The sequence below is a fragment of the Heptranchias perlo genome, chromosome 26 (genome assembly GCF_035084215.1).
Source record: "Heptranchias perlo isolate sHepPer1 chromosome 26, sHepPer1.hap1, whole genome shotgun sequence".
NCBI classification, from domain to species: domain Eukaryota; kingdom Metazoa; phylum Chordata; class Chondrichthyes; order Hexanchiformes; family Hexanchidae; genus Heptranchias; species Heptranchias perlo.
The window spans coordinates 27,586,359-27,601,994 of record NC_090350.1 but is presented as its reverse complement, the minus strand read 5'-3'; the positions used below and the strand labels follow the sequence as shown (position 1 = coordinate 27,601,994).

Sequence of the window (15,636 nt, the reverse complement as noted above, 5' to 3'; positions counted from 1 at the left end):
TTGATCGTTAGGGATTTTGAAATTCAAGCTACAATTTAGCCAGAAATCTTTGTATTTCACTGAATATTTTTATAAGAATGCCACTTCACAATACTGATTATAAAAGTGGGATAAATACCACAACTTTGGCAAATCTCATTGATAAACAGTAACTTCAAATGAACAGTTTAAAGAAAACAAAAATATCATGTGATGAATACATTTGCTCTTCAAGCCGAAAAGTCAGTCAGCTGGCTGGCTAGTTTGTAACTTATAAACCATTAAGATACTAAGTTTAATGCTTTTGTGATTCAAGGTTAGTACATGGAGTTCTATTCAGAGTTAATGTGTAGGGAGAATATTCTCTTACAAGTTAATTTTAAACAAAGATTTGAGCTCCCACGATGGCAATGTTGGTATAAGTGGTACAGAGATTAGAAAAGTCCCACCCCAGTCTGTGCTGAGTTAGCTTATCTCAGCAAAGATGTGGAGATGCCGGTGATGGACTGGGGTTGACAATTGTAAACAATTTTACAACACCAAGTTATAGTCCAGCAATTTTATTTTAAATTCACAAGCTTTCGGAGGCTACCTCCTTCCTCAGGTGAACGATGTGGAAATGTGGAATTTCCACATCGTTCACCTGAGGAAGGAGGTAGCCTCCGAAAGCTTGTGAATTTAAAATAAAATTGCTGGACTATAACTTGGTGTTGTAAAATTGTTTACAAATATCTCAGCAAAGGCAGTGGCAGAGATACTACAATTGACATCAGTACCCATAAGCTATTGAAGGGTCGGGGCAAGGGGAAAGTCGGACAGGGCTCCTGCTTCTAACGAGCTCTGATGGACAAGTGAGCATGTGGACATCGAGCAAGGGCTGAATCGGGCTTGGCTGTGAGGCCTCCCACACTCACAGTCAAGGCTCACGCATGCATTACGACCACTTCTGCAAGGAACCAGAAGGCTGCCAGCACACATACATGCATCTCAGTATGAGTTCGCACCTTCCAGAAAGCAGTGGAGAAAACTGTCGGGAAAAATACGGGCATTTGGATAGGTCATTAAAACAAGCTAGAAAAGCAATTTTTCTCACGGGCTCAAGTTTCTCCACACATTATTACCTCTGCATAAAAATCCAAATCCTTGTTTGATTTTTTTTTCAGATGTTCCCGTCCTCCCAGAGAATGGTTACCGTTTTTGTATATTTGGTCCCCAGCACAAGTTTGAAACGTACACTCTTTGACTACAATCTGATGAGGAGTGGGAGAATGCAAACATTCCACAGCATGCAGGAATGCACAGTGGTTTTGTAATCTTTTGTGAAATTAAGTTGGTTGATGCAAAAATGGATTGTAGTCCAATCACGCCTTAACTATTATACAGCACCAAATCAACGTTTAAAGAAAATTAATATTGCTGCAGTTTAAATGAAAACGTCCCCTAAACTAGTGAAAAGACATCTGGGATAGGTCACTCGAAACAACAGCACAAGCCCAACTACATTGATCAATCTCAGACACTGCTTTTCTTTTATATCAACTTAACCACACATTTAAATATTAAAATACCAGAACAGTCTTAATATGTCGCTGCTCTTGCAGAATCAGTATGATATGCGTTTGTCACAACCAATAACTTGACCCTCATAACATTTCCTTTGTGCAAAAAAATGTTACTGACTTAACGTGTAGTCCCATGTAACCCTAATTTCTTCTTTTCACGGCAGGCGGCAAAGATGAACTGCAGGTGTGATGAAACATAAATAATATTTATTTCAGAAATTAACCTTAGTCCGCAACAAAAATATAGTCAATTTACCAGCTAATGTCTAATTGAACGGCCGGAGGTGGTAAAACATGGATAAAGTACAAAGAAAATACAATCTACAAAGACAAGGCGAGCTTGCATTTTTTGAAATTCGCAAGGATGTTAATAAAAGGTCCATTCTTTATTGCATTATTTCCAACTGTTCAGATTCCCATCCGCCTCAAACAGCAACCCTTGCATTTGAGCATTAGATTTAGCATTAAGTAGTTTGTAACCCTTTCCCTCCAGGACTGCATTGCATTTGGATGATCAGAGATTTTCAGGTGCTATGCATTTGAATGAACGGGTATCACGGGGAAACGCACTAGGGAAGCTGCAGCGTTTCTCAACACCTCGCTGTAGCAATTACCGACACGCATTCATTTATTGCACCGGTTCCAAATATTTGTGATGCATAAAAATGCATAATTTGCTCTTACCCTGGCTGTACCGGTACTGGAGTGCCGTGGCAGGTCCTGGTGATTGTATCACCCCGCCTCTGCTCTCCTTCCTTTCCCTTTGTACATCACCCTGGAACGAGATACTCGCTTCCATACATCCTGCCCATTGGTAATCTGCGGATGCGCAAACTCCCGCGACGTCACAAAGGAAACTCCTTTCTGTCGTGACGCCACTGGTTTGTGCGGAATTCCACTGCGTTAAATGTAGCGATTAATCTTCTGAACCATGTTCTGTGAAAAGGAGAAACCGACTTCGTATTTTTGGCCAACTGTCTGACCCACGGGAGAACACATCACTATGCTACTGGGAGGTCCACACGTGTAGTCATAGAGTCATAGAGTTATACAGCACGGATAGAGGCCCTTCGGCCCATCGTGTCCGCGCCGGCCATCAGCCCTGTCTACTCTAATCCCATATTCCAGCATTTGGTCCGTAGCCTTGAATGCTATGGCATTTCAAGTGCTCATCCAAATGCTTCTTGAATGTTGTGAGTGTTTCCCATTGTCACATTTGATGTGCATATTCTCTTCCTCCTGCAGAGACATTCCACTTACCCAAATCCAGGGAACTAAGGTGCGGTTCTGTAACAACCGAAGTCTGCAGAGGACTTTTGATATGCTAAAAACACGGAGCACTGGTGAGCTTCCATACTTGTCTAAGTAAAACTGTGCTATCTGTTATAATATTGGCTTGCAGGGTTACCTGAAGCCAAGTGAGGGGAATCCCAGCCCCTCCATGATTGGTGAACTCCACCACGTCTTATTAATAAGCCAGGCTAGCTGGTCAAATGTTAACAGCGCCGTGGAGTACAATAGAAATGCCTGGCTCAGAAACTGTATTACTGAATCTGATACAAATGATTGACTCGGTCTCAATCTTCCGGCACGAGTCACTGATGGTCACAACTTGGCTGTTAGGCACCTGACACCATAGGCCCTCAAGTAGCGCTGAAAAGAAAAAACTTGCATTTATAGAGCACCTTCCATTAATGCAGACAACTCCAAGCACTTCACAGCCAATGAAGTACTTTTGAAGTGTAGTCACTATTGTAATGCAGGGAAAATGCAGCAGGCTATTTGCACACAGCAAAGTTCCATAAGTAGCAATTAGATGAATGACTTTTAGCAATGTTGGTTGAAGGATAAATATTGGCCAGGGCACGAGAAGAATTCCCCCACTCCTTCAATAGCACCATGGGATTTTTTCATCGAATTACGAGGACAGACAAGACTTCGGTCTAATGTCTCATCAGAAAGACGTCACACCTTCGACACTACAGCACTTCCTAAACTGTCAGTGGAGATTATGTGCTTAAGTCCTGTAGTGGACTTGAACCCACAACCATCTGACTCAGAGGCGAGTGTGGCACCTATGAACCATAGGGAATAAAAAATAAACCTAAAACAATAACCACCCTCTCTGCTGAAACAGACACCATTTCACATGAGCAACCTGTTTGCCATCAACCCCGAAATTAGGGTTTGATGCTTTTTCCTGGTTAATGATTACTTATCTGATCTCAACAGTGAAGTTGTCTCCCTTAACTATCAGAGAAAAGGACCATCTAACAGCAAGAAATACTTTCTCATCCCTCCAATGGCACCACGTTGAATGAATGATGTAGAATCAAACAAGATCAGAAAGCATGCAAGGAGAAAAGACCATTCCTTCTGCAAACTATGTACAATTTGATCTATAAATGTACTTATCGCTTTTGGGAAAGGAGATGGGGTAGAGAGAGGAAAAAAAACTTCTCCTTTAGAAATTGAAATGAGTCCGGGAAAATCTGTGATAAAGCAGATTAGATATACTCTGTGGAGGAAACAGGGCCAATGCCTTTCTCCTAATAACCTTCAGTAATCAGTGGATTTTGCCCCATGCTGTGGCACTGGATCAGATATGGTGCTGTCCAGTGCTGTATGTTTTTTCCCCCCTGTAAGAGATGACCATTCATCATACTGAATTATGATACAGGGGTCATACTGAAAACATTAACCATTCTTTCGCTTTCAGTTGCGGGTCAAGCTGCTAAGTCATCACATCAGTCACATGTTTTGTTAAGCCCATGTAGTTGCTTGCATGTCTTAATATTCCTACACATCATGGGAGCGAGAACATAACATGACGAATATATAAATAATTTAACTGATGGAAATATACAACTAGAGAAAAATCAAGAAACCAAAAGAAACAAAATGCATAGGCAATAGAAGATATACTTATTTTGATTTACTCTCGTTCAATTTTTCTTATTGGTCTCCATTTGCTGGAACCTTGATGCCTTTTATTTTGTGTTGCTTGCTCAATCTCATCATCTAACCAAGCAGCACTATCACAATAGATCAAGTCTGCCTGGATGTCTACAGTCACTACCACCTAATGCTGTATGCCAGAAAAGCAATTAACATTACCTTCAATTTCCAATGAAATGCAGTTACGTTGACTGTGCAAATCTCCATAAACGAGGGCTGTGGTCCAGTCAGTATCTGTGTCACCATTGGTATTCCCCATTAACTACAAGAATTGTTAAAGATCTGAGACCTTAGGCTCCATCATGAAGGTGAACAGGTCACAGAAAATATATATTTACCCATACAATCTTATCATTGTTTGAGATTTATAGAGCTTTGCTAATACTTTGTCTTTTTTTGACATCCTAGATGTTCACAATGCCCTCAGTTTCTCAAACAGCAGCATCTCTGTCCTCACTTTCCAAGAAGAATGGCACACCCAGAGAGGTAATCCTACAATCACAGCATAATCCAGGTTTTCACTCATCAGCCTCCAACTGAAAAAGTCAGGAATTGACTGTTAGATGCCACACTCCCCTTCTTCCACTTTAATTTCCCATTATCTGATCAAAGCTCTATTTCCAGGCCTTCTCCCCTCTTCAAACGGTACTTGCAGTCTTTGCAGATCAAACACAAATTATTTAAAAATTACCCACATCTAGCCGCTTATATCTACCATGAAAATAAAAGGCCAGTTCTTTCCCCCTTACAATGTTCATTGTATGGGACAAGTATTTCACATCATACGATTGATCGGTGAGCTAAAAATGTAAAGATTAATCCTTCGGTTAAAATTTATGAAAAAAATTCCCTTCAGTTGCCCTTCAAGAAACAACATCAGTGTTAGTGCAATTATAACATTTTATAAATATACTGCAACTTTAAATCCCAAAAGTACGATCGAAAAAATGTATTTGCAATTTTGTTCAATAAATAGAAAGTACAGGGTCGAGTTTCCACTAGTGATATCAGCGCAATCCGGGCGAAATCAGCCGAACCAGCGCAAAACATCAGGGAATTTTAAATGCCCAAAACCACTTATGTTCGTGTTTTCCGCGATCTTTTATCCCGGATTCAATTAGCCCGGATCAGGCTCCACCCACAAAACTGGCCACATGCCCAGGTCAAAATTGCAAGATTCCGCCGACTGCGCTAGTTCAGGGAGTTTCTTCAAATTGCATTCATTTTCTTAGGCGCATAGGCATTATTCGGCACATTTTAAAAGTTTTTTCAAATCAAATATTTAATTTACCAAGAAACCGACCAGTGTACGCCAATGAAACTATTGAATGGTTTAGTATAGTTTTTTTTAAAAAGTAATTTTCATTGATTTTAAAACAGGTTATTCACAGGTGGAGGACTGGACACCCTTATTAAAAATGCTCATTTTGTGATAAACCCATGTTCAACTGTATTAATAAAACTGCACCAGGTTACCACTCTTCAATACATCAAGGAATACTTTTTATTGGAAAGAAAAAAAATTTATGTTCTGTTACACCGACCGATTGCATTGGTTCATGGATGATTTTACGTTTGTGATTCTGCAAATTAATTTTAGCAGAAATTTGAACTGTATCCTAACCAGCGCATTTTGCGGCCAAAGTGGAAACTCTACCCCTACATATGTAATGGGAAAGAAGAAAACACCAGTTTTTCTAAACCAATGAAAAAGTTTGAATTCACGCTGAAATTACACATATCTAGACATGTGGGAGATAATTTTCAACTTACCGCTGGACTGTAAAACCGGTGTTGTGGGTCAGGCGGCCATTATAGAAACTGCTTGATTTTCCTTTCTCCTTATTTTACGGTCCAGCAGCAAGTTGAAAATTATCCCCCCACACCCCAAGCCGAGATGAGGACATGATTGAGCTTGGCTATGATGTCTTTCACAATAAAACAGCTTGCTAGGCTCAAATGTTAATAATACCCATTGGGGTAGGTACCAGTGAGCACACAGCAGCTGCTCGCAACATGAAACGGCACCTTCGAGGGGAAGGAAGAAAATATACCCTACAAGATGCATGAGCTGTAGCGAACAAGCGTAAAAACTGTTGGACCTAAAGCCTCTATTACAACCATAACCAGTTTCAACTGCAGCATTTCCCACACACACCATATTACAACAGTGACTACATTTCAAAAGTACTTCATTCTCTGAAGTGCTTTGGGACATACTGAGGATGTGAAGTGTTAAATAGTTGTCTCTCCACATGCTGTAATTCAAAACTTCTAAAACTTGACAATTCATTTTGAATTTATTCATGTGAAAATATTTTCTTCTTGTAGTAATCTGCAGCAAGCATGGACACTTGAAACTGATTTTGCTCTAATCTTCCACTAAATCTCTACGTAGCATCTGTAGGAACTCAGTTTGAACAGAGGTGTGTGTATATAAATAAAAGAATATATACATACATACATGCACACACTTCGCCATTAAGTTTGCACATATATAGACCATCATGGAAGGTCACTGTAGAAAAGAAAATCCTGCAATTTTCAGTCATGCACTTTCTAAATTAGATAGTAATCTGACATTCCTGTAACAGGTAGACACAGATTAGAATACTGTAGGGACCTGTTGGAGCATCTGAACATCAAACTGCCCCCAAAATGATTAAACACATCAAAAACATCCTTAACATTCATTTGAAGAGGTGGAGGAGGAGATGGACATTTGAAGTCAGCTACTTAGTTTGAACACTTTAGTATAACTTGAGACACTTTTCCCACTGTTCTTGAGGTTATGTAGAGGACAATTGTTAAAGCTGATTTCTCACAAAGGCTGGTGGATCATTAACCAGGTAGCTTGAAAATTAGTTTACATCAACTTTTCCTTTAGCACTTGCAACAGTAAAGTCCAATGGTTACTATTTTAGTGGATACACATGCCATTATATTAACCAATTCAATAAGAGATTCAACAGAAAAGCTTATGCTGGGTTACACTAGTATTTATTTCATTCTGGATCCCACACTGAAGAGGTTTGAAATTTCCATTTCCTTTTTCTGCACATACTCTAGAACTATTTACGTTCCCTGTTGTAGTGCCTCTATGTACAATATTTCTTCATGATTGCATAATTCAGAAATGACCAATCTGAAATTGATTACGTCCAAGTTAGCTACATATATATTTGACACCATCTTAGGTCCTTGACTGATGAGATCTACAGGAATCTTGGAACATCAGATAACTTGGCTCACCACACATTAGACACATCCCATAATCAGATATGTTGTATACCAACATATGGGAATATTGACAAAACATTAATATTGTAAGTCAATACATAAGTCACCATGCTTGTTTGTACTGAGAAACGTATCAAGTTTCCCTTTATCCGAGTGCAAAATGTAATTACTTTTACTTATGGCCTAGATTTTCCATTGGCTTTATTTTAATGCCAGCTCTAGCCCATTTATTTTGGTCAAACCACAACGTAAAGTGGTGGTGAATTATCTGCTTCATTAACATGGCATGTGTAGTAAGCCTCATTAAACTTTACTCACAACCAGCTGGACTGAACTCAAACAACACTACAGTCAATGCAAAAATCTGTTTATTGTTCCATCATCATCCATAATAAAGAAATTAGCAATGTTTGGTACTGGTATCAACCACACCCTTCATCAAAAGGCAACCCCAAAAAGTGTATTATGCAGCTTTGTTAAAGACAACAGGGGAAAAAAATGGCAATTAGGTCTGGACTTTCACATAAATTTGATTTTGTGCAACCCATAAATAGTCCCTCTCTTCCCATTATATAATCCATAAAATCGAATAGTTTAAAAGCTTGATTGCTGAATAGCACTTCAATAGACCAACTGTTATCTCATCCAGTATCATATCATTAACAAACTGCTAGGATTTAAGAACTGAATTGCACTTATGTAATTTACCACCAACATAAACAGATATAAACTTGATCGCTGGGCACATTGTGGCTTGGAAAACACTGTCTCTGGTAGCATAATTTTCAGACGGCTGAAATGAGACAAAAAAAGGGTTAAGTAAATTGTAAGTTTAACAAAGGATTTAAGTTTTTGACACCATCTTAGGTCCTTGACTGATGAGATCTACAGGAATCTTGGAACATCAGATAACTTGGCTCACCACACATTAGACACATCCCATAATCAGATATGTTGTATACCAACATATGGGAATATTGACAAAACATTAATATTGTAAGTCAATACATAAGTCACCATGCTTGTTTGTACTGAGAAAGGAATCAAGTTTCCCTTTATCAGAGTGCAAAATGTAATTACTTTTACTTATGGCCTAGATTTTCCATTGGCTTTATTTTAATGCCAGCTCTAGCCCATTTATTTTGGTCAAACCACAACGTAACCATTTCTAAGCATCTACTTCGTTCCCCACAGAAATATAAAGCCGCCTCTCCAATCTAGAAGGATGTACTTTCAGAAAATGTCAGTGAAAATTGGAACTGTTCGTCTTCAAGACATTTAACACCATACACCTACAACACCATACACCTACAACACCATAACATCTCCCACACTAGGGAATTTCTTTAGAAAATTAATTTACAGAATAAGCACAAATGCATAAAGTCTAAATGACATTATACAGGTACCTTTAAATAAAGTGCTTCCCCATAGTTATCTTTTGAAACCCCAGGCATACTGACATTACTGACCAACGAAGCCACAGCAAGTGACCACTTTTGGAAAATAAAAGAGCGATACGCGGGAGGAGGCGCAATGCCGAGACACAGCATTTAATCAACTGCAATTGTTGTAGGGGGGACCCTCCTTCTAACGCTGACACACCAGATATAATCATACTAGCTGATTTTTAAAAAACTTTTTCTTTTCTGTAACTGTCTCTGCTCACCTAGCTTTTAGTCTGTCTTCAAATATTATATTAAAAAACTGGTACTCTTTCGTCTGTGTATCCATTTATCTTTCACCGTTTCTGTAAGTCTCTCCCCTGTTTCCCATTCGCTTGGTGCACCTATTTATATTGCTCCTGTACAAAACTAACTCATGTTCAAACTATTGCAAAGCTGAGTGATGTTTTAAATAAAAGTCACATTTTACTCCCTATTCTTGTTACCACTTTTCCCAGTTATTTTGTTACCTTTTAACTTAAAGACCAAAGGGAATGATTTATTTAAAAAAAGGTGGGGATCCCATTAAAGTCAATCCTACATTACAACAGTGACTACACTTGAAAAGTACTTCATGAGCTGCAAAGCGCTTTGGGATATCCTGAGGTTCTGAAAGGAGTTATATAAACGCACGTCTTTCTTTTCTTTCTAATTGCTCTCTTCAAATTGCACCAGGCCAGAAATAGATCAACAGCATGTTCTCCAATCCATTCTCTCCCCTCGCCCCTCTCCCCCACCCCCCGTACCTGGCATTATTAGATATATATGGCAAAATGGTTTCTAACTTGAGGAAAAACACACCAAATAAAGTCCTCAATTTCACAATTTTCTGTAGAAAACTTGTTTTCGGAGCCACAAACAGGAATTTTTTTTTGTATCTACAGAAACATTTATCAGTGTCTGCTGGAAAATTTGAAAACCTGGTCTCTCTAAAAAGAAATCCTCAGGATGACTAAATGGGAAGGAAATTTAACAAGTTAACAAATGGACTTGCAATTTTTTTTTGAAGTACACAAGCAAGGAAAAAGGGAGATAAACTAAAATGGGTAGAAAAATAACACTTTAATTGCTCTCCTGTGTTTTGAAGCAGGCCAAGTTTAACACACTTGCTCGCTTTTAGTGCTTTCCTGGGCCAATTAAATGGGGGGGGGGTTTAAAAGTCAACAGCTCCGAAGCAGTGCACTGGGATAGGCGACTGAAAACAAACTAAGAGAGAACATGTCTGACAATTGGCTAAGTGTAAAGAGAAAAAACATGGTTCAAGGTATATCACAAAGGAGCCAAACCACAGGGCAAGGGACTGAGTTAAAAATCAAAAAGTCTGAGCACTCCAATGAAGGAAGACAATTCAAAACTCAGAATATATCTGTTGAATGAAATGAAATCCAAGATCAAAATAATTGTAACCTCTCATCCATGAACAACAGAAATCTGAGGATATACAAACGGGATAGAAATCTGACAAATGGTGTAAGGATAACCCAGCAATTACAGGCCAGTCAGTTTAACCTCAGTGGTGGGGAAACTTTTAGAAACAGTAATCTGGGACAAAGTTAATAGTCACTTGGATATGTGTGGATTAATTAAGGAAAACCAGCACGGATTTGTTAAAGGCACATCATGTTTAACTAACTTGATTGAGTTTTTTGATGAGCTAACAGAGGGGGTTGATGTGGGCAATGCGGTTGACATGGTGTACGTGGACTTCCAAAAGGCATTTGATAAAGTGCCGCATAATAGGCTTGTCATCAAAGTTGAAGCCCCTGGAATAAACATGGATACAAAATTGGCTAAGGGAAAAAATTTGCAGGGCTACGGGGAAAGGACGGGAGGATGGGACTAGCAGGATTGCTCTTGCAGAGAGCCGACATGGACTCGACAGGCCAAATGGCCTCTTTCCATGCTGTAACCATTCTATGATTCTATGAAATGGCTTGTTTCTTTAATACACAAAAAAAAAGTCATTACCCTGATACTCACATAATTTTAAAAAGTGAGAACCAGTACCAATGAAAAGAATAAAGGGAAATCCCCTTGTAACCACCCAATTCAAAATGACCAATAGCAAGAGATAGGGATATTTCTTGCAGATCAATTCCCTTGCGAAAATGGAAAGAAAAAGATGGACAGCAGACATTTTTTTTTAAATGCACATTTTGTGTGACTCTCTCATTAATAAAGAAATCATATGAAGTGCTTCTCCGCAACATGCCCTTACTAAAGCCTGCCAGCATCATAACAGTGCCCACAGCAATTTCTCGGACTCGGGCAAAAAGTACTGTGACAACGCCACAAGAGATCATATAACACATCTAACCAACACAGCAAGGTTACAGCTCCTGACATGCCACCCATTTTCCATCTTTCAGTACCATTAGTTTGGCCTGTTTAGATATCTAATTATTCTGAATCTAAATTTTCCTGCAGCGAAGGCTAACAAAAAAAACCAACTTTATACATGTGATCAAAGCTGTCTAAGATCGTAACCTATCAACTTCCTACTTCATTGATTCTGAAAGTAAAACAATTTTTAACTAACCAGATATTGTAAGAGAAAGAGATGCGCAGAATAGGAAGTATACTTGCAGAGTGGTACATATAAGGGTACACACACAAACCACTACAAAATCAGAAAGACGACTGGGCTGGACCAACAGCATGAAATAGGATAAGGGGAAAGTACAGAAAGTTAGAATTAGCTGGATAGACTAAATGACCTTTTCCCATTCCAATATTCCTAAATTTTATATCCTAGTTTTGGCAAACGGTTCAAGTCCAGGGTAAAAAGGAGAGCGGGTGGAAGAAAGCGGACACTTAAATGTTTGCAAATTTTTAGCGGTCTATGATTACGCTTCTGAATGTCCTAAAATAACGATAGTACTAATGGTAGAAATATATCAGGTGAGGACACAAACAGAATTACCCCCAGATTAAGATCATTGCTCAATTTATAAGTTAATTAAAAATACAGTTATACTATTGCTACATGAAAGGATGAAGTCAATCGCACTGTTTCAAAGCTTGCTCAAGTTTCTAAAGTTATCTTTTATCGAGAGACATTTAAATAAATCTGAATACTCCATGATGAGCTTCATTGGTTTACTTTTATTTTGACTCTTTTACAAAGCAAAGCAAAATTCTCAAAAAAATCTTCTCTTCAACTTACAGGAAAATATAATATTCTTAGCTTTGGAACGGGATACATTAATGGGAAGAGTAGTACTTTAGGTTTTAGGAACAGATTCTCCAAATACAGTTAAGGTTGCATTTATGCCAAAAGTGATATTCCTCCTTTAGACCTACCAGAATCAGATGCAACTTAAAGAAAATCTTAGCTGAACACTAGATTCCCAGTTGTACAGTAAAGTAACAAGGTACTGTGAAGATGAGCAAACTATTCAGGGCTGGTGGTGTCTGGAGGACCCCACACTCTCACAACAGGGCAATAAAAGCAACTAATGCCATTGGCACTCCTTTTACAAAAAAATCAGATTTTGCATAACATGCCAGCAAAATTAGTTCTTACAAATATTTAACCACTCCAAGTCACTGTAAAACAAAAGTGGGGGAAGCAAGGTATTTCAGAAGTGTTCTTTTAAAGAAACAAAAATAGGAAAGGCTAGAAACACATAGCAGGTAAGTCAGCATCTATGGAGAAGACAGACGGTTGACATTTTGAATTTGTCCCGAAGTCCAAAATGTCGACTGTCTGTTCCCTCCAGTTGTGCTGACTGACCTAATGTGTTTCTTCAGATGCCCAGTATTTTTTGTTTTTACTATTCTAATTTCTTTATAAGAAAATAATGTGTGTAAACAAATTCAACATTGTTAACAATCATGCAGTCCTTGAAGACAGTTTGGGAGGGAGATGATCCAGGAAGTTCCAGTAAGGATGAGGACTGAGAGGTCACCTCGTTCACAACAGACCAAGCCTCCACTTCTCAGCTAAAGGGAATCCAATACAAGTTATTTCACGGATTCTATTAGACTATAGTAATCATAAATAAAGTATCTGATTGCTATGCTACTAACAGCAAACCTGAACCAGAAAGAAATACTTACCGCCTTAAATTTGGTACATTTGTGGGGATTATGGGAATCTTGATATAAATTGTGAAAAATTTTTTTTACTGAGCCACAAGGGCAGACTCTCAGTGGACCCACATAAAATTGAATTGAAATTTGATTGACACTGATAAATTGTATTTTATTTAGAAGGAAGATCACAATCCCAATATTCTGGTTCAAGGTCTTACTGGATTTGATGCCACTAAACATCATAAAATGTGTAAAATCATTGTTTTGGATGCAAAGTTAGGGTGCCATTGCTGTGATACATGGAAGGTCCGAGCTTCAGAGATGATTTGGCAACCTGCCTCTCCATGTAGCTTTTTCAAAAAGTTACAGGCTCTCAGACATAAAAAGTTATGTTTTTAAAAATATCTTTCTGTCCAGCATTAAACAAATTTAAGAGAATTGGAGTTACCAATGAGTTTTGTTACAAACAGCAATGACCTATATTATGGCCAGCTTATTCCCAACTTTGTAGGGTTGAGGGGCACGTGCAGCAGAGTAGAGAACTGTACAATTTGAGAATAATGTACAGTTCAGGATTTGGTTTACAATAAAAATGTAAACAAGTCATGTTCCAATAGGAGATTTGGTTAACAGTTAAAATTATAGATTTACTGAATGCATTCTTTCAGCAAATGGGCACCTCATGCAAAGCAAAACTGAAATGGCATGCAATAACATTTACCTCTTAAAAATTTCTTGGTCAAGTATAAAACTAAAACAAGCATGCAAACATTTACTAGACTTTGAAGGAGCTACCAAAAAGATCAAAGGTCACTTAGGTCCATCGTCAATAGCACATGATGGGCTAGACAAGATCCATAGTCTGCTCAGTACAAACTCAGATGCAACTACATATTTACAGAATGCTCCATAATGAATTGCAGAACAGTAGCTTTAACTACAGGACACTCATTCATTGACCCTCAAAGGTCAGGAAAAGAGTGAAAATCCTACTTCTCCTGCTTTAATCTAAATCATCTCAATTTTCATTTTAAACAGTAAATTTTATATTTATATAATTCATACCACTGGGCAATGTTGTCTAAGAACAAAGGCTTATTCTTTCTGGACCTTTGTGCAACTGCATGATCTATTTTTTGTGCCACCTAGGTTACATCTGAATTTGTAATGTTGTATAGTTACTTTATTAGGACTCTTAAAAAAGAAACCAAATCCCACAGCAGTAATTCATACTCACCATTCCATCCATTCAGTTACTATAAAAGGTTTATTATTCTGATCAGAGCATTATGCACACTTTGTGGGCCACCAGTTATCCATAATTCTCAGAAGCAAAATGTTTAAGGGCATAAGAAAAAGGAATGTGCTGAGGAATAGGCATAAATATGCAAAATAAAAACCCTTAACAGAGAGAAAGAAAATTAGTTTACAGCATGACAGATTTTTCAATCATATAGGAGCATTATTTGAAGTTAGTGAGATTTGATTAAGACTGTAAACAGCCAAAGAACAATGCCAGTAATCAAACAGTGAGAAAAATTAGTAATAAAAGGGATTTACTAGAATGATACCAGGGATGAGGGACTTCAGTTATGTGGAGAGACTGGAGAAGCTGGGGTTGTTTTCCTTGGAACAGAGAAGGTTAAGTGAAGATTTGACGGAGGTGTTCAAAATCATGAACGGTTTTGATAGAGTAAATAAGGTGAAAATGATTCCAGTAGCAGAAGGGTCGGTAACCAGAGGACACAGATTTAAGGTGACCGGCAAAAGAGCCAGAGGCGACCTGAGGAAACATTTTTATTAACGCAGCAAGTCGTAATGATCTGGAATGCACTGCCTGAAAAGGTAGTGGAAGCAGATCCAATAGCAACTTTCAAAAGGGAATTAGATAAATACTTGAAGGGAAAAAACTTAAGAGTTATGGGGAAAGAGATGGGGAATGGAACTAATTGGATAGTTCTGTCGAAGAGCCGGCACAGGCACGAAGGGCCGAATGGGCTCCTCCTGTGCAGTACCTACAATGGTACTATATTATTGGGAAATTCATTCCCTTTGAAGTACTTCAAACAAAAAATTGAAAAGGTGGGAGGAGGACAGAGAGAAATAAATACCATAATTTTGTCAGGACAATAGGATTAGAAGATGGCTTTACACAACGTTCAAGATTTACTGAGCTGAATTTTCCACAAAATATTCATGATTCCATTTAATTACTATTTTACTTGCCAAAGCATTATTGCCAAAGCATTTTCCCTTTGGATTGACTCATTTCATAGATAATATTTAGGGTAAGAAAACAGAAGGGTTACCCGTTTGCAACTTGATCGATACATTCAGAGGATGCCATAACCTACAAGGACAAAGCTCAAGCAATTTGTGATATGCACACACCAAATGGATGAACCCTTGTTAAA

The 15,636-nt window shown here is 38.3% G+C and overlaps 1 protein-coding gene and 1 long non-coding RNA gene across 8 annotated transcripts in view; one reads left to right on the top strand and one right to left on the bottom strand.

Moving 5' to 3' along the window:
- ak2 (adenylate kinase 2) overlaps nucleotides 1-15,636 on the bottom strand; it is a 126,835-nt gene that overhangs the window by 94,550 nt on the left and 16,649 nt on the right. Inside the window, exon 7 of one of the 7 annotated variants that reach the window (XM_068006629.1) lies at nucleotides 8,091-8,532. The exons of 5 other annotated variants lie outside the window; for them this stretch is intronic. In XM_068006629.1, coding sequence (XP_067862730.1) covers nucleotides 8,525-8,532 — 8 coding nt within the window. In that variant the 3' untranslated portion in view covers nucleotides 8,091-8,524. Of the gene's footprint in view, nucleotides 1-8,090; nucleotides 8,533-12,264; nucleotides 13,130-15,636 lie in introns of those variants that run through there. One more of the 7 variants, XM_068006628.1, reaches the window with a different exon arrangement.
- LOC137342613 (uncharacterized) lies at nucleotides 2,408-9,609 on the top strand. Its single transcript, XR_010967303.1, has 3 exons — nucleotides 2,408-2,884; nucleotides 4,908-4,985; nucleotides 8,934-9,609. It is a non-coding gene; the product is annotated as an uncharacterized lncRNA (long non-coding RNA).